Raw genomic sequence first — 25093 nt, forward strand, 5'->3', positions numbered from 1 at the left:
GTGGCTGTCCCTGGATCCCTGGGAGTGTCCAAGGACAGGCTGTCACTGTCCAACCTGGGATAGTGGAAGGTGTCCCTGCCCATGAGGGGTTGGAATAAGATGACCTTTAAGGTCCCTTGTGTGATTCTATGAGCTCTGGCACTGCCCCATTGATCTGAATTTCAGACAATCTCAGACAATTTCAGACAGGTAGCACAGAAAAGGTCACAGCTCACAGGACTCCTATATCTATTATGTTTTCTTTTAATGTAACACACATCCAAAATGGCCTGCCAGGGTTACCAGTGAAGTAAATGAAAGACCAACAGTACAATACAAGCCACATTTATTCAAGTTATACTGACCGAAAAGGTACCTGGGGGACTAGAGGCATTTCTTCTCATGTTGTTCTTGGAGGCACATGGGAAGAGCTGACACCACGAGCACTCAGCCTCATTGCTCTCCCAAACATGCCCCCCACCCAGAGCTACGATGGCGAGCGGAACAGCCTGGATGGCTCCTCTCTCAGCGTGTCCAGCCAGGACAGCAATGCCAACCTGAAGGAGCCCAAAAAATCCAGCTTGGTCAAGGCGGCAGAGGAAGGCTCACGTGAGTGCTCGTGCCCGCGTGTTTGGTTGCATGCATCTACATGCTCCTGGCTTTCAGCGCTTAAGAGGCTGCGTTCATCCTGCTGAAGAGCAAGGAGAGGCAGAACAGCAAATTATTTCTCCTTTCCTTGTGCTATGACTGCTTTGGGAAAGGCTGGATCAAGGTTTGTGTTTCCGGGTTTGCAGCTTTTCCTGCAGCTCTCTGACCTCAACAGTGGCATAAGTTCACAGAAAATCAGTGCTTCCAAACTGTTTGTTTGACTTAATTGAGATGGTATTTCAAGATGAAATATTATTTAATTAGAATTCAAATGTGATTTATTTTTAGAACTTGTTAGGTTTCTTTTTTCTTACCACATGTAGTGTACATCACAGCAGCTGTCCTGTGGGTCCAGTGGAGGGTGTCCCTGCCCATGGCAGCGGGGTTGGAACTAGATGAACTTTAAGGGCCCTTCCAACCTTGCTTTTCTATGATTTTGTGATTCATATACCCTTTTTATAACTACCTCTGTGTTCCAGGGCAATGACTTATCAGCTAAATTGAACCTAAAATTCTTTGATTTCCTACATGGGGCCTTGTGGATTTAGATTAAGATTTTAGATGTGTGATTACAATACTGTGTTGTATTGACTAACTGAGCAGCAGCTGCATCACAGTTACTCTCTGCCTATGTGCTTTTAATCCACAGCAAGTGCAAAATTATTAAATTTATCTTAAACGTCCATGGTAAATGAAGTGAAAATTATGTCATTTTCCTTATGAGTTTAAGGTAGCTCTCCAGGGGGACTCACAGAGAGCCCAGCGGTGGTCACAGGGATGGTTTGCAGCTCCTCTGATGCCCAGTAGCTTGAGGTGTGATACCTGGGTTGCACATCCCACATTTCATTTGGAAGTTGATTTAATGCTGCACATTGCTAAACCTGGCCTGCAACCCATGTGTCTTGGGGCAGCCCTTCTTTTGTAATCCCACATTGTGTTCAAATGAAAAAATAAGTGATTTCCATGTTCCTTCTGATATTACTTCTGTGCTGTGACAATGGATAACATCTGCCACGTTGGCATTCCGTGTAGTTTCACAAATAATGGGTGAAATACCATCATTTCCCATGAGAACTCCTCTCCAGCAGAGCTAGGAGAGCAGTTCCCATCGTCCCCATTGTGCCAGGGTGGTCTTTTTTCTCTGAGTCCTGGAGCTTGTCATCACCATTATCTCTGCTCAGTGACATGGCCTCGTTAAGGAAACTGCTTCCTGAAGGAATGTCAGATTCCCTGAAGGAATGTCAGATAAGATGGACTGGGTGAGCCAGGCAGCCACCTTCCGAGTGGGATAAAAAGCCAGCTCAGCTGGCTCGCTCAGGAAGTGGTATGGGGAGTTGGCTGGGAAAGGGAGTGACTTTTGTCACTCAGCCCGGCCCTGACTGTGCTGAGATCACACTGGCAAATCTTTTTGAGGGGTAGGAGGTGGAGGATGTGAGGATGGAGCTCAGGGAAAGGCTCTCTTGGCTAGGATGCTGCTTAGATCTGAACTGGGAAACCTCTCCCATGCTGCAAGGCAGCCCTGGCGATGGCATGGATGGATCCCTAAGGAAACCCACGCTCCTGAGAGGAGCACATGTGGCCTGGAGCAGCCTGACCCCTGTGCTGGCACTCAAGGACAAGGGGAGATGGACTGGAGGACCTGTGGTGTCCTGCTGTGGCCACTTGCTGTAGGTTTTGCTTTCTCCTGTGTTTGAAAAAAGGGAAATATGAGTCCCAGATAAAGAGGGAGAAAACAGGGAGGGAAGATAAACTAATTTAACTAATTTTCCAGTTTTCAGAGGAAAGAACAGCAAAAGATGTTTCCTGCTCTCTGATAGTAAGCTACTCTATATCTCTGTACCCATTATTTAAAGTGGGAAATTATAGCTACTCAAAGTTCTCATTTCTTTTTTATAGGTGTTTCAACTTGGCTTAAGGATCATCTAGAAATGATGGTAGTTCTCTGAACCTAGTCTGTCATACCAGAACAGGACAAAACCTGTATGGAAGAAAATGTCCCTATTCAAAATATACTTTACTTAAAAGTCTGGAGATGCCCCAAACATGACCCCTCAATATATTCTTGTAAAATCTGCCTTGACTACAACTAAACCCTTTTCCTGTTAAATGCACCATTGTGCTGATATACCCACTGAAATGTAAGTTATACTATAAGTGGGAGAATAAATCTTGCCTAACCATCATCTCATTTTGTTTTGGTACATAAAATCCTCAAACTGGGGCTGAACAATTCTTTTTGGGTTCTGCTCTGTCCAGAGGTAAGGACAGATTCGATCAGCATGAATTCATGCCTTCTCTGATGTTGCACAAGTATTCTGAGTCTGATGTGAATTTCTAATACAAACCCCACCTCAAAAATGTTGTTAGTCATCATAAAGCAAAATTAGATGTTAATCTCGGGTAATTTGAAAACCAGCCAATTTTTTTTTTTGTCAACTTATAAACTTCTTTATTTTTTAATCAGAAAAGTGATGATGAAGCCAGGCTGCTTCGAGTCTGTGACGAAGCAAGTTTCAGAGCTCTGAGTCTTGTCAGAACTGTTTGAACAGCCCTGCACAAATGTTCTGAGAAATCAAACGAGTATTCAGCGACCAATTCTGCACCGCCTGCTCGGCTTACCCAAATGAGCTTTTGGAAAGCCCTTGAAAAGCAGTCTGGCACTTCCTCCCTTTTAACAGCTGAACTGAAATTTCTGAAAACCACAGAAAAACCACCTCCTCTTTAACCAAGCCTTGCCCTGAAGGCTTTTCCCCCAGCCAAAATGATTATGCAACGCATAGAATTATTGAGTGACCTACCTTTAATACAAGGATTGTTCTCTTCTGTCTGGATTTGTACAGGGATGCTGAAACCCTGAGCTGCCCCACAGATCACAGCAATCCATGAATGAGGCACAAAGGAGAGCATTTGTGGTTGTTCTGGGACATTCAGTCGGTGATGGTTTACCTTGGAGTCAGCACAGATTTATTTGTCTTTATTGAACGGGGAGTGTAAGATCACTTTGACCTAATAATAGCCTGTTTAAGATTTAGGTGCTCAGACTCATCTTCAGGAAGGTTTCTTGGTGTCAATAATGATTCAAGCCTTTTGCTGTTCTGTCATGCATTAGGGAGAAATCTGGACTTATAACCTCCTTGAAGCCAGTAGGGTTGTCTGGGGAAATTAACCCTTGCAGAATTCAGTCCCAAGCGCGCAGTGGGAAAGTAGTCCCCAAAGCACACTTGTAGCCCAACAAAGCATGATGTTATCACTTCTCCAAATGAATTCAATGGGATGTGAACCTATTTGGCATGCACAGCTGCTCCCTCTGATGGGATGAGCCCCTGGTTTTCTTGTCTCATACAAATGCATATGTGTGTGGGTTTTCTGATAACAAACCTCTCTTGGTCACAGTGATCCCCTACCACATCACCGTCACGACAGGCACAGAGTATGACTCCAGCACCGACAGCCGTGTGTTCATCATCATCATGGGCCCGCAGAAAGTGCAGACTGAGAGGCTCTGGCTGGATCTCCCAGAAGGAAAGGATGAATTTGCAGATGGCTCTGTGGAGAAGTTTTCAGTTTGGGGCCTAGATGTTGGGGAGATCAAAAAAGTGGAGGTATGTTGTGAACGCAGCGCAAGCGCTGGAGGCGTATGAAATATGTGGCCAAATAAAGCACGTGGTTCTGTTATTCTTAGCAGTGCACGAAAGGCTCTTGGGTCTAAAAGGAATGTAAACAGGACTGTGCTGATGAGATTCCGCATGTGTCTGGACCTGTAAATAAGTATGCTTTACTTTGCATAAAACCAGGATCCTCATGAAGCGGAAGACATCTGTGAATTGTAAAGAAGTTATAACATGTCCCAATTTTGTCCCACCCCTGGAACTGCTTTTTCTTACCCAATCCCTGCTATTGCCAGATGCAGTGAAGCTTCCCAGGATGCAGTTCTTCATCGGTCTTTTTCCTAGCTGTTTTTCACTACTTCCAATAGCATTTCATAAATTGTGAGAAACACATCTTGTATAATTTCCTAGCTAAACAGGAAAATTGTTTTCACAGCTTGGAGGACGCAGAATTAGAGAAGAAAATTAATCATAATTTGTAAGTAATGTGCACAAATAGATTTCAGTACAGGAACCATTTTTTCTGTTACGGCTCAGGGAGACACAATTTGCATAGACTTTCCATCACTGGGCTTAGACTTCACATGAATATTCCAGAGTGTTTGTGTACATCATTCTTGTTTCATATGGCAGTTCCACCTCCTTAAAGCTTGCTCCAGCCCCTCAAGTACTGAAGCCTATTTAATTTTGTTTTTACCACATCCCTTTGTGGAAGTAATCCTATCTGTTGATACATGAGCCTATATAATTGGAAAGAGACAAGAAAGAAAGAGAAATCCTAAATAATAAGAAAATCTTTGCATCTCTATGTCCTGCTGTTGCAGCTGAGAGACTGTCACTCACACTACCTTTCACTCAAGCAATGCATTCTGACATTTTGAGAAATCTCTGTATCAGATTTGAGTTTATTATCAAGTCATTTTCTTAATGCACTCCCAGTTATTATGTGTATTAGTGGCACTTTCTGTCTAGCCCATCTTGAGGTCAAACTTTTATAGTGAAGCAAGTGTATCAATCCTTCTCTTCTGGATTGTGCACACATAGAAACAGCCATGGAGTGGGACAGAGAGGGAGGAAAATAACAGTGTCACCCCTCAGGGTCAGAGAGACAGGAAGAGCAGCCTGAAGAAAGAAACAAAAAGGGGTGCTGGAAAAGATACAGTGAATAGAGTAGGGAATCAGTAGAAAATAGAAGAAAGTAGGAGAAGACACTTTGAAATAGGCGGAAGCAAGGCAAAAATTAATTTGAAAAGGAATACAAATGGGAAAGAAGACAAAAGGTTGCAAATAAAATGTAGAGAGCTAGAAAAAGAAAAAACATATATCTTTCAGGCTGGTGATGTTCTTCTGCACTCTTTCACCCATGTACTCAGTGATCTCACCAGTCTGCTGCCTCACCCCTGGCTCCCTTTTCCCTTCTGGTTTGTAACTCCCCAACCCACAGCTGAAGGAGCCACCTGCTCCTGGCCTTCTGCCTTCCTTCATGCAGTGCCCCTAGCTTGGAAGGTCCCTTCTTTTGGACCCGTGTCCCATCGATGACATTGATGTGCTAGCCTGCCATGGTTGCCATGGCATCAGTCCGAATTTTCCTTCTAGAAAATTGCAGTGTTCGGGGACATTGCAGAAAATTGCTAGTTATCTACTTGGGGAAAAATGAGGAACAGTTCGTTCTTGGATTTGGCATTTGTCTGTTTGTGTAGAAGGTGAAAAGTTCTGAATGTGAGTTACCATGTGAAAATAGCATAGTATGAGGATTAAGTTTCCAGGAGCCCTCTGCATAACCCAGGCAGCAGACTGTACCATTTAGCAGGGCAGCGAGATTTGCAGCGTGATTCTACTTCTAGTTTGGTATTGTGACCTGCTACAAATGCCCTCCACTGAGAGCAGAAACAGTGGAACATGAAGTAATTTGAAAGGGGCCCATTTATTCCTGTCTTATAAGCCTACAGATATATTATTTACTACTGGTTGACTTTAATAGACACTCTGGCATGAAAATAAATAACACAAGTTATTTGGTGTAGACACTTTATACTGTGTTTTCAAAGTAATTTTGAATATTTCTTCTCCTAATGAATGAAAGTATCTCTGTTCCTAGACTGTTGTTGATGCAGAGAGACACAGGTATGGCTAGGAGAGTCCTGCATTGGTTTGTTTTCATAAACCTCTTCTAGTTCAGAGCCTTTCTCCATCACGAACACAGAGGAAGATCAAGGACCCACAAATGTTGCAAATGCAACTCCAGTCCCTCAGTGACTAGGGACCTGACCCTCAGGTTTCTCTAGTATTCTCTGAATCTTCTTTCCACAAATATTCTCTCAGATTTTCCCTCTGCCCCTGTGCTCAGTTTGTATGTGATCCTGAGCTGCCCAGCATAAATTGTGAATCTCAGTCTCAGTGATGTGCCGTCCCTCAAGAACAGGAGGAACAAATCATAAAGGTTTTCAAACAGCCCAAGTAAGGCTCTACCTGCCTTTGAAGTTCTGTCATTCTAATTTAGTTCAAACATCTCAGCCCAAACCACTTGCTGTGATATTGATATATGCACATCCAGGCTATGCTGCTGGCATGTCTATGGCTTGGCATTATTCACTCTATTGGCATGGTCTGCCTAAAGATTTGCCTGGAACTGAAAGTCAAATCCTGGTGCTCTGTTCTTGAAGTCCAGATATAGGGAAGACTTGGCTGACACCGACTGACACAGATTGAATTTGTCCCAGAATTTACATTGCTCTTGGGGTCCTTGGAAACCTGTTAGTGCACAGGCTCTCCAAGGCAGCTGGATGCACAGGTTGTTTCCTTCTGCCTGTCACTAATATCAAAGTTAAAATTTGCTGTGAAAATGTGGCAGCTAGCAATGTCTTGGAAAGAAACTTTGCACAGGGAAGCTGTGGATATCCCATCCATGGAAGTGTCCAAGGCTAGGCTTTGGAGCAGCCTGTGATAGTGGAAGGCGTCCCTACCCATGGCAGCAGGGTTAGAATGGGATGGGCTTTAAAGCCCTTTCCTGACCAAATTGCTCTATGATGTGAGCAGGTGGGGGTGTGCAATGAACCCTGCCAATTTTATCATTAGGAAAATCATTAGGATTTTTCCTCCAGCTGCTTTGTCACTGCAGAACCACAGACCTGAACTTTCCCCACTACCTCATCCATGCCATCCTGCAGCAGAGCTGCCCAATGACTCTGACTTTGGGCTTGGAGATGCTCAGCCCAGCTGGCAGAGAGGGAATGGGAAGGCAAGTGGAATGGGAAGGCAAGTGTTATATTCCCATTCACCTCACAGCCCAAGAATCAGAGGATTAATGCATCCATTGTAGACTTGAATTTCCCTAGTGGTTAGCTCTAATTTTCTGCAGCTGCACAGACATTAGTACAGCAATAATACTCCTAATAGCAGTGATGGCTGAGACCATCAGACAGAAAAGATCACTTGTTTTTGGGAAAAAAAATAGATACCACAGATACATCACCCCAGATGAATCTGTTCTTAAAAATTGCTTTCTGAGCCTCCCTAAATATCCTAATAATTTAAAAGCAAAAACCAGTGAGGTTTTTGGACTAAAGACCTCATTTTCCTAGAAACAACAGAAACAACATTTTCTCTAAAAATAATGAAGTGCAGTTAGGTCTTTCATGAACAGGTAGCTCATTGGAATGACTGACCAAGGTTGGTACATCAACCTGGATACATAATTTTGCTTCCAAGTCTGTTCCTGTTTGAATTCCCCGCCTTCTTTAAGAGGAACACATGTAGGTTCTTGGAGAAATTTACACTGTCAACATGGTTTTGCTGCTGATATACCTGCAGGAACCCTGTTTTTTGGCAGATTCAATTCCAGGTGGATTCTGGCTTTCATAATAGACTCATTCCTGCACACTTGTCCACTGTCTCTGTATTTCTGCAGGACCTCTGCCCCTGCTGCCACCTCTAGTACTCTTCCTTTTTCCACTTAAATTTTTTCAGGAGCTCCTTGTTCATCCATGCAGGCTTGTGGCCACCCTTATGTGACTTCCTGGTCTCCAGGACAGATCATTCTTGAGGCTGGAGGAGGTGGTCCTTGAAAATCAACCAGCTACAGATGTAAGCTCCATCTGTTGTCTCCTGTACAAAGACAGAGCTTCTGCAGTCTAAGGGGATGGGAAGCAGAGAAACAGCCTCATACATTTAGTTCACTTATATGTGGATTTGTGAGGGAAGTGGTGGTAATAATGCACGTGGGTGTTTGCTGAGCATCTTTCCTCTTGGCTATAAAACTTTGAATAATCACTTCCAAGTGTAGTGACAGAAGTGGAAAGGCTTGTAAAGGTGGAGAAATGCGTCTGCTGCCAAGTGAAAATGAGCATATAGACATCAAGAGCGCAGGAGCAGAGTGACAAGAGACTGGACATGTTTCCATGCAGGTCAGTCCAGTCTACCTTGCTTTTGTCTTGAGACTGGCCCTCCCTCATGCACAGCACCTGAGCTCCCTCGCCCATGGCAATGGCACTATTTCAGAGCTCCCTCCATTGCTATGAGAAATGGTTTGTTGTGACGGTGTGCACAGACTCTGAGTCCTTCCTTGCCATGTGAATCATCCCCCTTCAGAGAAATCCCCTTTCCCCAAGAGGTGTTTTCTCTCTGGCCCTCACAGGTGGGGCATGATGGCGCTACCCCTGAGAGCTGCTGGCTGATGGAAGAGCTCACCATCGTCGTGCCCACCAAAGGCGTCATGTACAACTTTGTCTGCAAGTGCTGGCTGGCCAGAGACAAAGGTGACGGGCTCACTTCACGAATCCTCAACATTCTGGATGCAGAATGTGTTAACGTTGGCATCAAGGTAGGCACCAGGCTCACTTTGTGCCTTGAGCTGCTGCAGGGACCTCTGCTGACAAAGCTCATGCGTCAGCAGGTCTCATACTTTGACTTTTGCAAGTGGCTTGAGCCATCTCTTTCCTTTCCTTTCCTTTCCTTTCCTTTCCTTTCCTTTCCTTTCCTTTCCTTTCCTTTCCTTTCCTTTCCTTTCCTTTCCCTTTCCCTTTCCTTTCCTTTCCTTTCCCTTATCCTTTCCCTTTCCTTTCCCTTTCCTTTCCCTTTCCTTTCCCCTTTCCTTTCCCTTTCCTTTCCCTTTCCTTTCCCTTTCCTTTCCCTTTCCTTTCCCTTTCCCTTTCCCTTTCCTTCCCTTTCCTTTCCCTTTCCTTTCCCTTTCCTTTCCCTTTTCCTTTCCCTTTCCTTTCCTTTCCTTTCCCTTCCTTTCCTTTCCTTTCCCTTTCCTTTCCCTTTCCTTTCCCTTTCCTTTCCCTTTCCTTTCCCTTTCCTTTCCCTTTCCTTTCCCTTTCCTTTCCCTTTCCTTTCCCCTTTCCTTTCCCTTCCTTCTCCTTTCCCTTTCCTTTCCCTTTCCTTTCCCTTTCCTTTCCTTTCCCTTTCCTTTCCCTTTCCTTCCCTTTCCTTTCCCTTTCCTTTCCCTTTCCTTTCCTTTCCTTTCCTTTCCTTTCCTTTCCTTTCCTTTCCTTTCCTTTCCTTTCCTTTCCTTTCCTTTCCTTTCCTTTCCTTTCCTTTCCTTTCCTTTCCTTTCCTTTCCTTTCCTTTCCTTTCCTTTCCTTTCCTTTCCTTTCCTTTCCTTTTTCCTTTCCTTTTTCCTTTCCTTTTTCCTTTCCTTTTTCCTTTCCTTTTTCCTTTCCTTTTTCCTTTCCTTTTTCCTTTCCTTTTTCCTTTCCTTTTTCCTTTCCTTTCCTTTTTCCTTTCCTTTCCTTTCCTTTTTCCTTTCCTTTCCTTTTACCTTTCCTTTCCTTTCCTTTCCTTTCCTTTCCTTTCCGATGTTATTTTATTAGCTAAATCTTTAGGCATGGTTTAGCATCATGACTGTTTAGAGCACTGTTTAGTGAGGCTGGCTGGATGCAGCCATGGCATAGATGGGAGGGCAGAGCAGGTGGGGCACAGCTCAGCAGCTTGTCCTCTTCTTGTCACCCACTGAGTCACCTGGTACCCGCAGAGTGGGAGCAGCTTCAAGGTGAAGGATTACTTCTAACTCATCAGATTAGAGCAGTGGAAATATCCTAATGTTTGAATCTCTCCATGATGTGGCTACATACCAAATTTTCTAGTAGGTGAAAGGGAAATTAATAATTACTGGAAGTTGTTGAAACATGAAAACATTTGTAAGCCTGATCTTTGGTGAGAATAACTAAGTAAAGTTGAATCAGTGATGAATAAAACTGTGTATTTTTTTATTCAAATACATGAAATTTGAAGTAATATCTGCTAGCCATATTTCAAACAAGTACAAATTGGAAAGCAGAGCTATGCTGATTTTGGATGTAAGATTTGTAGCAGAAATAACAGTCTGGATGAATGTGACAATAACACTGTGTTTAAATACCTGTGTGGCAATTTAAAATCTCTATAGATGTGATTCTATTTACAGTCAGGTTACACTTTCAGAGTACATTATTTTTTCTTTATGCTGCTTTTGATGCCCAAGCTAAAGATATTGTCCTGAAATCTTTCTTGTTCCCCAGACATGCAAAAAATTGATAACATTTTTAGCATTTCTGAAGGATTCACCAAATCAATGAAGATTTCAGTGGTGGAATCGACCTAAGAGGATATAAAAACCTTCCTCAGACTTAATATCAAGGTTAAAACCAATCTCATAAAAATGCCCCATCTGTCATTTAACCTCCTGGATGAGGTTTTCAAGCCCCTATTGGTAAGCTGATGGCTTGCCCATAGATTGAAGTGGATCTTAATGAAGCCTTATATTCAGTCTTCCTTTAAAAGCACAATCCTGAATATTTATTTTCATAAGCACACCAAAAATAGACACATCTAATGACAATTTTTTCCCTGTGATGTTGGGCCAGAAACTTGATGGGAGACTTGAAGGAAATCTGGGGAGATGCTTGGGACATGAAACCAAAAATGAGCATTTGACTTTCTGATCAGTCTCTTAGTTGAGGGAATTTGGGACTGTTCTCTCGTTAATAGCTGTAGTTAGAAACTGAGTCTTACAGGCATTTTAGAGTTCAAAGACAACTGATATGTTTAGCATCATTGGGAAGATTAATACTTTTCTGGTTTGGTTTTTTTTTTTTTTCCTGCTTGGCTTTTGTACAGCCATATGTACCCATTTCAACTTAATTTTCTTCTTGGCTTGATATTCCCTCTTTTTGCTTTAAATTGAGTGTTTGCTTTCCCATAGTTGCAGAAATTACTCAATGTCCACCACAGTCATTAGAAGCCTTCAATGCATTGTTAAAAGAGTTTTTCTCCTTCCTGTAAAAAAATAGGATGCATTCCTAAGATTTAAAATACGTGTGGATGAATATGTGATCAACAGGTTACTCAGGTTCAAACAAATGTGAAAAATATATTTTTTATATGATGTTATTCCTTAGCACTGTTTATTTATGTGGCAGCCAAAATTCAGGCCAATAAAGCAAGCCTAGCAGTGCACTATTTAAAATATGTTTCTCCAAGCTGTTTCTTGATATTCTTCCACATCTTAAAGAAGCCTTGGTACCACAGACATGATCTTGAAAGCATCTAAGTGGTATAGAGGTCCTAAAACCCCTGACAGCCACTGGGACTTGCACATTTTGGACATATTTATCAGAGTTTTATTGTTCCCAGGTCAGGAGAAAAGAACGAAATTAGACTAGTAAGGTGAAAACTATAAAAAACATCTTTTCACAGACTGGCATGCCTTCAGTGCACACAAGATCTGGGAGGACTCTGCAGCTGATGCAGCAGTGAGCATCCTCTTGGAGAGCAGGACAGCTGAATTTTTGTACCACAAGGGGAGTTCTGATGCATAAACCTCCAAACTATTAGTATTACTGGAATAAACATTGCCCAGATAAACACTGAACTTTAGGGGGAAACATTTTGCAGCCAAGAAAAGCAAACAATTGTTCTTCTGGGAGACTCTTTTTTAAAATTATTAAGAGTTTGGTGCAGTACAGAGCGGGAAGGCTGGAGGTCACCAGGCAGAGACACTGGTAGCAGAGTGTTGGAGACCCAGTTATTGATGTGATGGTTGTGACTCCTGTGAAGAAGCAGCTTAAGAGATCTTCATCCCTGGTGTTGCAATAGAACAAGGGATAATGGGTTTAAACTGAGAGAAGTTGGCTTGGATTAGATAAAATGAAGAAATTTTTTACACTGAGGCTATGAGGGTGATTAGGCCCTGGCACAGGTTTCCCAGAGCAGCTGTGGCTGTCCCTGGATCCCTGAGAGTGTCCCAGGCCAGGTTGGGCAGGGCATGGATCAGCCTGGGATAGTGAAGGTGTCCCTGCCCATGGCAGAGGGTAGAATGGGTCGAGCTTTAAATGTCCCTTTCAACCCAATCCATCCAGTGATTCGGTAATTCAGATATTGTCACAATAAATGTGTCTCTTTTGAGGCTGAGCAAATCTGTAGGAAAGGTCATAGATGGAAAGTCCTGTAGTAAGTTTTGATGCCTAACTTTGCCTCTGAAAACAATGGTGTGGAGAAGAACCAATAAGCTGTGTTGGAACCTTTTCTGTCAAGAAAGCACATCTCCAGGAAAGCCTGTTGCCCTGGTGCCTTGTGAAGGCTGACCTAGAACACAGATTAGGCAGAGTTAAAGAATAAAGTAGGGATTTATTAAAGACCTCCACGGGTACACCTTGGGCAGCGCAAGAGCCCAGCCAGGGCTACACCCAAGATGAACCAAAATGGTCACAAAATGGACAGCCGGTCACGGGGTTTCTCACTTTTATAAATTCTGGGCCATTTGCATATTGGAGTTCATTGTCCAATTCCAGCTTTAGCCCATGAATTCCCATCCTTGTTTTGCTCTCTTCAGTCCACCATTGTTTGTGCTCTTGGGCCTGAGATTTGGATCATTTGTCCTTGGTCCCCAGCTAGAGAAGGAATTGTTTTGTCTGCCTACTCTGTGAAGAGAGCTTACCATCCCATAATATGATCAGAACTACAGCCTAAAGCAGCACAGAATCTGAAAAATAGAAAAGCTAAAACCTGAGGCATCAGGCCTGTTTAGTGTGGTTAAAGGACAGCTGTTTAAATGAGGCCTTCTGATTGCTTCCAACACCCACAGATCCTCTACGAAGTCACGGTTGTGACTGGAGACATCGAAAGTGGCGGCACCGATGCCAATATTTTCATGACTGTCTTCGGATCCAACGGGAACACTGAGGAGATGCTGCTGGAAAAAAATGGAGACAGGTACAGTAGCTGTCATTTTTGTTGGTTAGAAGTGGAGTGATGACAGATTTTAGTGTCAAGCCAAGAAGGACTCGGAGCTTTGATCATGCTCCCACTGAAACTCAAACATTTACTCCCATTGACATTATAGATTCAGACCTGGGCCCCTTGTAAGTATTTCTGTCAGATTTTTTAGCAAAGCAAAGGAAAAGAGAGTACTGTAGAGTACTGCCAGGGGAAACACTCCTTGTCATTTGTGCAAGTTTTGTTTAACCTGTTCCTCAGTAGCTTGAGAGATAAGCATCTTGAACAAAAGTATGAAGTCCTGCATCGTCTCCAAGAAGAGCTGTGAGCATTGCCCAGGAGAGCACTGGGAAATGGATGGGTGGTGGCAGAGAATGCTGCACTGAATGCCCTGATTTTACTAAAAATGACGAACCTCATGTTTTCTTCAGCAGAAACAGCTAACAAACACTGTAACCCGAGCCTGACACCAGCACTTCCATAAGCCAAAAAACCCACACATGCCACCACTCATCCACTTCCCAATGCTTTTTTGTTCCTTCCTAGCACCTTCCCTAGTACAGAAAGCTTTGGCATGCTCCAGAATTAACTATCTTTTAGTGACATTATGCTTAAATTTAATTAATTGACCAGTTCTGATATTATTCAGCAAGGCATCCACAGATCATCAGAAGGGTGGGAGCTTTCGGCCACATTGTTTGAGCTCAGCTTGCTGATGGAATGCTGGATAGCTGAGGATAAGGTACACCTTGCATAGAGGTGTTTGCTCAGGGAATGTTTTACTTGAAGCTGTTGTAGCAGAGTGGGTGTCTGGATAAACATAGCTAAGACTGAGAGCTTCATGTGTCTAGTTAGTAACAAACACGAGCCTTGTCTGTTGTGAAAAAAAATGCAGCAGAGGTACTGCTGACTAAAATATCTGTGAGAAACACAGCTGAGTCATGCAGAAACATGCAGCTCTTGGGGCTTGCTGCTCCCCATCACAGAGGAACATCCAACATGCAGGGCAATGCCCCTGGCTTACCAGTGAGTGTGGCCATCAGTGGCACTGCTCTTACAAGGCCCTGGGCAAGCCCGAAATGGCCTGTCTTCCACTCATTTAATCCTAACACTCAGTCCTAGTGGGCAGGAAAATGGACCACTGATGTTTGGAGTCAGAAATGAAGCAGATATCACATCTGGGTGTGTCAACCAAAAATCTCTATAGGGGACCAAAACATCTCCAGCCCCTCAGGAGCACGGCTGTAGTCTTGCTGCATCTGGGGCAAGCCATACCCCTAAACTTAGTGGCCTCTAAAAACACATCCCCTTTGTCTACATGGCTGGGATGGACAATCTCTGATATAAGAGTATGAAAATGCAATATAGGGGAATAGAAAAGTCTCTGTGTTATTAGTTGCTTGGGTTGTCATCTGACAGTAGAGGAGCTGTGAAAGGTGTTGAAAAATCACTGGGGCTGTGTAAAGAAAAGGAAGTGTAAGGCACAACTCTTATTATGTTAATATCCCCAGGATGCTGTGCTATTCTGCTGGCACATCTCTGCTAGTTGGAGGTGCTCTGTATCACACCTCCAGCTGTACAAAGCTCTTGTCATCTCATTAGCACCCTCTGCAGAGGACATCCATGTCCCCAAATTCACATCCTGTCTGTTTCTGCACCACTGCCACAAGTCTTCATCCAGCTGTTAACAGCACAGACTTTCCTGGCTCTTTTCCACATGGAAATCTCTCCAGCCCTTGCACCAGCAGAGCGGGGATGGGTGAGAGCTGCTGCAACCAAATGGTAAAAGGCACTTCATCTTTATTGGGGCCATCCAGTGCCAATTCACTCACAGCAGCTTAGTGTATTACGAAGAACCGTCTGTCTAACCTGCCACAGATTTAAGGCAATTTTCTCTGCATTACACTTATTGCCAAGACCCCTGGGCAATGGAAATATTTATAAGGGCAGGCATGGGTAGGAAAGCTTAATGAAATCCTGTAGATAAATGGTTCAGTGTCCTGAAAAGGGAATAGCAGCAGTCAGCTTGTCTGGCTATTTCTTCCCTTCTCAATTTTTTTTTTTCAGGTTTATGTTCATCTTCATATAAATTAGGGATAGCAAAGAGCTTCCGGGTTGTCCAGATTGTCACTTTGTCAGTCACTTCCCTCTAGCATTTCCCTTTTGGAAGTAGCAGATGAGTATCAGTGTTACAAACTTCAAACAAGGCATTTGCTGAAGATAAAGAATGTTTTATTTTGCTAGCAGACATTTTAGCTTAGAGTTGCTCAGCCTGGAAAGCCTCAGAGTGAGAGATTTCTATGAAGCTTTGTAGGCAATAGTGATTGTAATAAAAACTGATCATAGGATCACAGGATAATTCAGACTGGAAGGGTCACACCTTTTTGTTAAATAGACGTGGAAATCAATCCAGTCCAGGGACAAAAGTACATTCTATTTCTCACAGTGAGACAGGCTGCCTCAGTATCCGGTACCACAGAAAGACAAATAAGAAGAAAAAGGAGTTTTTCAAAGAGCAAACATAACCCTTAATAACTAGAAATGGACTGGGACCAAAATGCCCTGTCCAAATGCCTCTGGGAGTGCAGAGGAAGCAATGCCTGGATGAAAACTGAGAGGCTCGAGCCAACCCCTATTGCTAACATCTGCAGCTATGCATGCTCGGATAATGGTGTGAGTATAATCACATTCATCCTGCAGGGGGTAATCTGAACAGAGGTTGGTAAAGAAAATGGGTTTTTTTTTCTCCACATTCTGGCACTGCGCAGCTATAGGAGGCTGTGTGCATTGCCAGGAATGAGATATCATCATTAGGGATTATTTCTGATATGGCAGTGCCCACACCTTGCAGGGCTCTTCCCAAATCTCTCAGCACACTCAGGTAATTCCCCCACAAGGAGAAGTTGCATGAAGGAGAAACCTCAACAGCAGAGTGGTCACCATGTGCTTGGCAGGCCCTCCAGATCTGGCTGCCATTCTCCTTAGCAAGGATTAGATTTCCAACTCCAGGACCACACAGGTCCCAGGTATCTGAGGAAGCAAACAGGAAGATATACCTGTTTAGAACACAGTAATACTCAGCCTGAGGCAGCACTTTCACTGAAGCAAGGCTTTCCTCTCAACACCAGTGATGCCAGGAGGGAGGGAAGGTGCAGTCCTAGCCAGTGTAATCTTCTTTGGGAAGCACATGTTAGCTGTTTTTCCCTTCTCCTGCTTCCTGCTGATTGCTATGGTTGAGCAGCTCCTGCACATCCCTGTGCCTGTACACAGCAGCCACGCAGCGGGGAAGGTCACTCACGCAAGCTTACACAAACCCACCCTGGTTCTTACCAGAGGCAGAGACAGTTTGCAAATCCAAATCCCCCAGTTTCATCAGGTTGGCTTTGTCTCCATTCTAACACAATTTGCCTGTGCTTATTAAAATTGGGCATTGGGCTTCAATCCCGGTGCCGCATTTAGCTGAGCTGCAGCAACTGCCTCTCCCCACAAAACACAAAGTTTTGTGCTGTGCCTCTGGGGAAGGAGATGAGGCAAAATTATTTTGCCTTCTAGCTGGAACTGGCCAAGAACAGGCAAGTGGGCAGCTGCCAGGAGGGAGGCGATGTTCAGAAGCCTGACTGTGAGCCGCTATTGTTCTGGTTACAAACAGAACAGTAATGTATGCTACAGGCTGCCTGGAGCAGCTCCAGGTGGACTGTGTTTTCTAGGGAAGGAGGAATCCCTGTCAAATCTGCACCGAGGTGTCTTGCCAACAGCACAGTAGCTGGTGATTGCAGCACAGAAAAGCTCAAGTCCAATAAAGAACACTCATAAACTTTTGATTTGAGGCTGTTGGCACCGCCAGGGCTGCAGCACGGGACAGAGATGTGGAGATGCTGTAAAGCAGCAGGAAAACCTCCTTGGTCTTCCAATCCCTGCAGGTTTGAGCGGGGCCAGGAGGACAGTTTCATTATGGAGATTGCTGACATCGCACCCCTCAGGAAGATGAGGATCCGGACAGACGGGAAGGGGACGCGCCCGCACTGGTTCATGGAAAGGGTAACGCTATTGGCATCACGGGTCTCTCACAACCTGCATGTCCTGGAGCCTCTCAGCCCCTGGCAAAGAGGACAAAGGCACTGAGGAACTTGTTTTCATTAATTTTCTACATTTTTTTCCTGTTTGGTTTCTCACGGTTTTTCTCAGCAAGAACTGAGTCAAGAAAGAAGAGAGCAGAGGGAAAAGCTGTGTTTTAGAGCTTTTTTTGTGGTGGAATCATCATGTCTGGAAGTGTTCAAAAGGCTTGTGGGTGTGGCACGTTTGTGGACTGTGGTTTTACAATGATCACTCTGGTGCTGGGTAAATGGGTGGACGTGATCATATGGGACATCTCTTCCAACATAAATGTTGGAAATAAATGTTGGGTTCTATGGTTTCACCACAGATCCCGCTATTAGATCTCACTCTCCTCTGCACATACCTTGGTTTTGTCACCAGGGGCACCTGCAATATTTTCTGGTGCCTGGCCTGTACCCCCAGGCCCTGCAGATCTCTGCCATGTGGGAATCTGAATCCTTGGGAGCGTGGGTGTTTGCCTGCCACACAGAGACAGCCTGGGCTGGGTGGGACATTCCCAAATAATCCATCCATTTCGCTGGATCATCCCATCTCTCCTCTTTCCTTCTCCTCTAGCACACACATTTATTTCTTTTCTTGTCCATACAAGTAAGGTGTCATTTCTATCTTGCATTTTGAATGGAGCATGCAAATTGATGGTACTTTCCCCTGATGTCCTACCCTGCACAAAAGTACGGTGCTTGCCTTTATCTTTGCTGTCAAACCATCAGCTCCTTGTAAGGATCTCCTCTGGGCAGATAAAAGTAGTCTGCTTGTTGTGGGTCCCTATAGATATAGTTCTAAGATAGAGGGGGAATGATGTGCTGATTGCAGACCATCAGATGTCATTAATGGAGAAACATATCTCTGCCATTGTCCTTTACCTCGCTTTTCCTGGAGTCAACATCCTGCTGAGTTTCTGTATCTTGACCTTTTCATGAGAACAGTTTAAGACCTAGTAGCATAACCATGGTCAGAAGGAACACTGTATGATTTTTTAATTAGGTCCTTTATCCTCTTTTTACTAATTTACAGCAGTCTTTTTCACAGACATAATGTGTTTCTAAACATTGATCTTACATAGCCACCAGTTTTCAGTGAAGTGATGGACTTCTCTTACCTTCAGAAGAATTTCTGTGCTGCTGTACCATTTTTACTTCAACATTTCCACTTCTAAATTTTTTTCTCAGCAGCTGGGGAAGGAGAGGAACTGAAAGAGGAAGAAATCAGGCTGGACATTAGAAATAAATTATTTACTGTAAGGGTGGCATAATACTGGCACAGGGAACCTAGGGAGATTGTGGCTGCCCTATCCCTAGAATTGTTCAAGGCCAGGTTGGGCAGGGCTTGGAGCATCCTCGGATAGTGGAAAGTGTCCCTGCCCAGGGCAGAGGTTGGGACTGGATGAGTTTTAAATCCCTTCCAACCCTTAACATTCTATGATTTTATGCTGATGCTTCTGCAGTTCCTCCAAGGATTAGACCTCCAGCACATATCTTTAGAATTGATGCCACAGATGCACAGTTTTTCTCTCTGTGCCTAAGGAATAACTCAACCTGTTGTCTGATTTGATTCAGATGTCTTGGTCAAACTCCCTTTGTAATTTCTCACATGTTTTCCCCTGAGTTTTATAAATCATATATAAAATGAAGTCAAATAAAGCTTATTCATCCAGAGACATTCCAGGTCTTACAGTCATGAATCAGCAGCAGCACAAAGGCAAGGGATGGCTGCATCTTTAGTTGTGCCTTCCCACCTTCCTGTTGCCTTCTCCATCCAGGCATTCCAAACCCTCAGCCTGCTGGACTGTCCTACCAAAAGCAAAGATTTCCCAGGGAAGACTCCCATTTGGACCTATCCAGTAGGCTTTACAGCCACCTTTACAGCTCTACAGAAGTCACAGGTGGACCATGCAACAAGAACAGGTCTTGAGAACAGATTTAAAAGAGGGCTTGAAAAAGAGAGGAACAGCAATTTTTTGCATGGGCAGATAGGGACAGAAGGAGGGGCAAGGGTTGTAAACTAAAAGAGGACAGATTTAGATTAGACATTAGAAAGAAATTCTTAGCTGTGAGGAGGGGAGGCCCTGGCACAGGTTTTCCAGAGCAGCTGTGGCTGCCCCTGGATCCCTGAAAGTTTCCAAGGCCAGGCTGGATGGGGCTTGGAACAACCTGGGATAGTGGAAGGTGTCCTGCCTGTGGCAGGAGGTTCAACTGGAAGGTCCTTAAGGTTGCTTCCAACCCAAATCATTCTTTAATAATTCTATGGTTTTATAAGCTTATGGAAATGATGCCAGTAGTTTCTGTTTTTCTTAGATAAACAGATCACAGAGGATTTTTTAACTCCGGTGTTACGTAGATAACTCTATTTATTGGTTTTCTTTCCCACCTTCCCTGCAAAGGTAAACACAGCATTTGCATTCCCAGGCAGAGGGTGGCCTACAGAAGCATTCTGGAAGAGGGGAGGAAGGATTTTTGTTCTCTGATTTGTATTCCAGCCTTAAAAACTTACGTAGCCTGGTGTGACATGAAAACTGATCGGAGCCCATTTCCATTTCTGTCAAAAGTGCATATTAAGACTGCATAATGAAATACTTGTGGGGGTAGTGCTAAACTCTCAGACAGATGGTTCACAGTTAGTGCTAACTAGCACAGTGAAATGAGAAGCTAGATTAAGCCATCAACCCCGTAATTAACCATTTGTTGCTCCATTTATCTACATGATATTCTCAGTTTTCTTGTTCTATTAAACTAACAATAAATGATCTTTTTAATTCTCTTTGGTCTTTTGGTAAACTGTTGCTAGCCATAATTTATACTGCTTTTAGTTCACCAGATATAGAAATGCATAAATACCAATTAAAATGCATGAATTATCAATGATTCTGTACACAGCCAAAAGATTCAATTTACTAGCAGGCAAGTAGTCATATTTTTTTCTGTCTACATAAAACACACTAAAATTTCATTCAGAATCTCAGCGAAGTAATGAACCTGATGCTGAAAATTCAAACTTGCTACCACAAGTAGCAATATGTTTTAAATGCTAGTACCTAAACCTCTACAGGGAACAAAATTTGATTAGTGATGTTTTGCAACAAAATGAACATCATTGATCATTACTATGCCCAAGCAGGCGTTGTGAATGTTCTCTAAAGCTGAGCAATGCTTTCTGATCACACCACTGCTGGAGGGACACAGAGTGGGGACCTTTTCCCTGATCTAGTGCTGAATCTCATGTTCTTCCACATCAAGCTGCCATGACACTGCTCTGTGTTTATGAAAAACCAGGGAACAAAATCATAGAATCACAGAATGGTTTGGGTTGGAGGGGACAACAAAGTTCATCCCATTCCAACCCCTGCCACGGGCAGGGACACCCTTCACTGTCCCAGGTTGCTCCAAGCCCCATCCAAACTGGCCTGGGACACTTCCAGGGATCCAGGGGCAGCCACAGCTGCTCTGGGCACCCTGTGCCAGGGCCTGCCCACCCTTAGCATTAGAAAATTTTCACTCTTATTAGGAAATTTATCTAAATGCATTCTTTGGAAAACTCCTCCTGGGATAGCTGCTTTCTCAGTCCCTGTGATGATTTCACCTGCTGCCCAGTGTCTTAGCTTTGAAGTTGAAAAGCTAGAAACAAGTAGGGATGAAAGCTCAGTGAAATAGCAGGAATTATGAGACTGTTGAATTCTGCAGAGTTGCTTTCCTCAGAATTTTAATGTTACTTTGTGCTGTCAAAGCCAGACAGATAAGAAGCTGCCTTAATGAAGCACTAATTGCATTGCATTCAAACGTCACAAATAATCCTGCATGTGGGACTCGGTCTTTATTCAGTCCTTTCTCCTTTGTATAAAGGAGATTAAGAGAATTTGAGAGTTATTATTGAGAATTGAGAATTACATAGCTGAAGCTGACTTTTATTATTTGCAAAAGAGAGAAGTCTTTTTGTTTTACAGTCAGAAGTTCCTAGGTTTAAGTGAAGAATAATGACATGCAACAGAAGCATGAAATCCTGTGTTTGAGCCTTTAAAGGTGAATTCCAGGACCTGTGTATTTTGATATCAGCAGAGTAGGAGACCCTGTAGAGCATGTTTTACATGACATCTGGAAAAAGGCTGGGTAGGGGTAAATCAAATAATCGGACATGTCAAACTTTCCATTGCAGGAGACAGTGTGCAATTAATTTCAAATTGTTGGTTTAATGTCCCTGTCAACTACTGTATTTGCTCAGCTACAAAGCAAATTATCAATGTGTTATTCATACACGCTTCTGCCACTTTCTTTTCATGGCTTATTGGTGTTCTACAGCCCAGTTAAGCTCCCTGCATAATTAGCAAGAAGTTTGAGCTGAAAAGCACACTGGATGCCCACAGCAAGTTCTAGGTATCCTAAAAAATAGCTTAGGTGCAATGCAAAGTAGTGGTCTCATTGTCAAACAGCAGCTAGTTTTACTGAGAGGAGCAGGCAGAAATTAAATATAGTCCCAGCTCAGCTCGCTGAGATGACTTGCTTGACCCTCATGATTTAAACCAAAATCCTGCATCATCCTCTGTGTGTGGAACACCCACAAACACCTCCTTGCAGGATGGTAATAATTTTTTTGCTATTTTGGTCAGTGAAAAAGGCTACATTCAGCTTTCACCCCTTCCAACAAACTGTTCAGGCCCACTCTGTAGTCATGAGACCTGAGAGAGGGGGCGATGCCTCAACAAGCGCTTTACCTGCCCCCAGGTTAGGTGGGATGTGGGGCTTCCCTGGGGATGCCCAGGTCCCACCACGGACTACATAATGTGCCAGCATCTCGGGGGTCCATGCTGGGTAAGTGAGAGGCAATGTACCCACATTCTGACCCAGAGGTCAGCCTGCCACTGTTGCTGCTCCTGTGTCCCTTGCTGTGACCGCAGAATCACAGTTTGGGTTGGAAATGACATTTAAAGATTGTCTCATTCCACTCCCCTGCCATGGGCAGGGACACCTTCCACAATCCCAGGCAGCTCCAAGCCCCATCCAACCTGGCCTTGGACACTTCCAGGGATCCAGGGACAGCCACAGCTGCTCTGGGCACCCTGTGCCAGGGCCTGCCCACCCTCCCAGCCAGCAATTCCTGGTTCCCAATATCCCATCTGTGCCTGCCCTCTGGCAGTGGCAGCCACTGCCTGTGTGCTGTCCCTGCATGCCTTGTCCCCAGTCCCTCTGCAGCTCTCCTGGAGCCCCTTGAGGCCCTGGCAGGGGCTCTGAGCTCTCCCTGGAGCCTTCTCTTGTGCAGCTGCACAGCCCCAGCTGTGCCAGGCTGGCTCCAGAGCAGAGGGGCTCCAGCCCTGGCAGCAGCTCCGTGGCCTCCTCTGGGCTGGCTCCAGCAGCTCCACGTCCTTGTGCTGTTGGAGCCAGGGCTGGGGCAGCTCTGCAGGTGGGATCTCAGCTGAGCCCAGGGCCAGAGGGGCAGAATCCCTTCCCCTGCCCTGCTGCCCACGCTGGGGATCAGCCCAGGATAGAGTTGGATTTCTGAGCTGATATCCTTTGGGCAAAAATCGCTCATAAAATGAATCTCTTTCCCCTGTCTGCTCCTCCCATAGCACCAGCCCAGAATGAAATACCAGGGCAGATCTCTGTTTCTATCCTTACTGCTTACAGTAAGATGCACACAGATGCAATCACATATCCTGGGTGAGGGGCTGAGGATGGAAAAAGCTGGCATTTTGCTCCAGCAGCTTTAGTAGCCAGGCATTTTTTTCTCAGACAGCATCTGGAGTGCTCAGCATGGGCTGGGTATTTGTGAGAGGCCTGACTTCTGCGTCTGTGAGTGCTCTCCAGCTGACAACTCTAATCTGCTTCTATCCCCACTGCTTCCCTGACAATTCCCTGCAAGCTTTGCTCAGGACATTGTGCTACTAACAGTGTCACTGTCATTCCCAAGCAGGACAGAGGTACTGCTGCATGGAGTACCATCTTCCAGCATGGAGTTTATGCCCTGGGGTGGGGGGAAAATAGACCACAGATTTTCATAAATAGGGAAAATAGATTTTCAGTCAACCTGACATTAGTCACAGTTCAGTTTTGCAAAGAAAACTTTCAGGGTTGGACTCCTAAGAGGATGCAGGCATTGTTCACACATCCTTGAGAGAGGACACTTCTGTGCCCCAGCCGAAAGGCCACCAGCTGGGGTGGGGGAGACCTGATTTCTGCTTGGTTCAAAGCAAGGGTCTGATTCAGTATCTCTTGACTCACAGAACAGTTTTTTTGACTACAAAGTAATAGTGTCACTGGCTATGAATAAGCAGCTTTTTAGAAAAGTGGGACATCTTCTACAGCCAAAAATGTCCTGTCCCCCTGGGACAGGGGGGTGAAGGTTGAAAGGAGGTTACAGAAACCATTGATCCACACTCTTCCCAGAGGTGGACAGCAAAAAGTCACGAGGCAATGGACATGAGTTGCACTGAGGAAAACCCCGATCAGATGCAAAGAATAAAATCTTCCCAACGAGAGTGGTGCACCCTGGGATGAGGACTCAAGAGTGTCTGGGGAATCTACACCCTTGAAGATTTTCACAGCTCATCTGGACTCTTTGCATGGCATGCAGCCGTGCTTGGAGCAGTGGGCGGAGCTATTGACATCCAGGCATCCTTTTTTAATGCGGCATTTCCCACCACTCCTGGCTCACTCCTCCCTAAAACTATGCCACACTTCTCTGACACGTCTGGGCTCATGTTTCCGTGGCCTTTGCAGAGGCAGTATTTTCTGATGCACTGCTACACACAGGGGCAGCCTCTGTTTCTGTTGGATGGTGACACAAATGGCAATTTACAGCACGGTCTCCTGCCTTCCCTTCAGCTCCCCCAGTTTAGTGAGAACTTATTGCTAGGTTTTTGCTCTAGGCAGGTGTAATGCTTTTCTCCCACTTGACTGATGCTCCACTAAGCCCACACACAACAAGAGACATAAAGGTGGGTATTTATTAGGCATTTGTTGGAATAACTTGTTGAGCTGCTCTGAATTCATTCCCATTCTGTTCTTATCACCACAGCATCTGAGCTGCTTCCGCAACACAACACGTTAGACAGTGTGACTAATATCTGTTGCATACTGTTTGTTCTGTCACCTTTTCCCAGAGGGAGAAGTGTGTGAAATATTAAGTTTTTGTGGCCTAATTTTATCTTGTGCCTTGTTTTAACTTGTTTGGGCTTGTGTCTCTCTACAATGAATTTTGCTTGTTCACACAAAGGAGACAGGAGAAAGAAAGATGCTGAGCGCTTCGAGGAGAGGTAGTGAAGTTTTTAGTAACTCTGTTATTCCCAGAGAAGTCTTTGGAGTGCATTCCATGCTGGCTCACAGGAGAGTTCTGACCCTCTTAGAGATGAGCTTTGTCCATAACTTAGGTCAGAGGAGCAAATTTCTCCCTTTGCTTTGCCACATGGTTGAAAAGGCATTATAATACTGTGAAGACCATTTCTCAGGACAAACCACCACAATAAATACTGTCCATAGGAGAGAACTCCATTTATCCCAGAAGAGTTCAGTGTGAGCTTTGGAGCTATGGCCAAGCTCTCCTCATGTCCTACCATATCATGTGCT

The 25093-nt window shown here is 44.4% G+C and overlaps 1 protein-coding gene across 4 annotated transcripts in view; it reads left to right on the forward strand.

Moving 5' to 3' along the window:
* The window catches only part of LOC137465210 (lipoxygenase homology domain-containing protein 1-like), an 80172-nt gene that overhangs the window by 31180 nt on the left and 23899 nt on the right, over positions 1-25093 (forward strand). For all 4 annotated transcript variants that reach the window (XM_068177077.1, XM_068177076.1, XM_068177078.1 and 1 more), the window contains 5 exons: positions 465-588; positions 4021-4229; positions 8869-9054; positions 13297-13424; positions 17348-17465. In XM_068177077.1, coding sequence (XP_068033178.1) covers positions 465-588; positions 4021-4229; positions 8869-9054; positions 13297-13424; positions 17348-17465 — 765 coding nt within the window. The remainder of the gene's footprint in view (positions 1-464; positions 589-4020; positions 4230-8868; positions 9055-13296; positions 13425-17347; positions 17466-25093) is intronic.

Source organism: Anomalospiza imberbis, chromosome Z, assembly GCF_031753505.1.
Source record: "Anomalospiza imberbis isolate Cuckoo-Finch-1a 21T00152 chromosome Z, ASM3175350v1, whole genome shotgun sequence".
NCBI lineage: Eukaryota > Metazoa > Chordata > Aves > Passeriformes > Viduidae > Anomalospiza > Anomalospiza imberbis.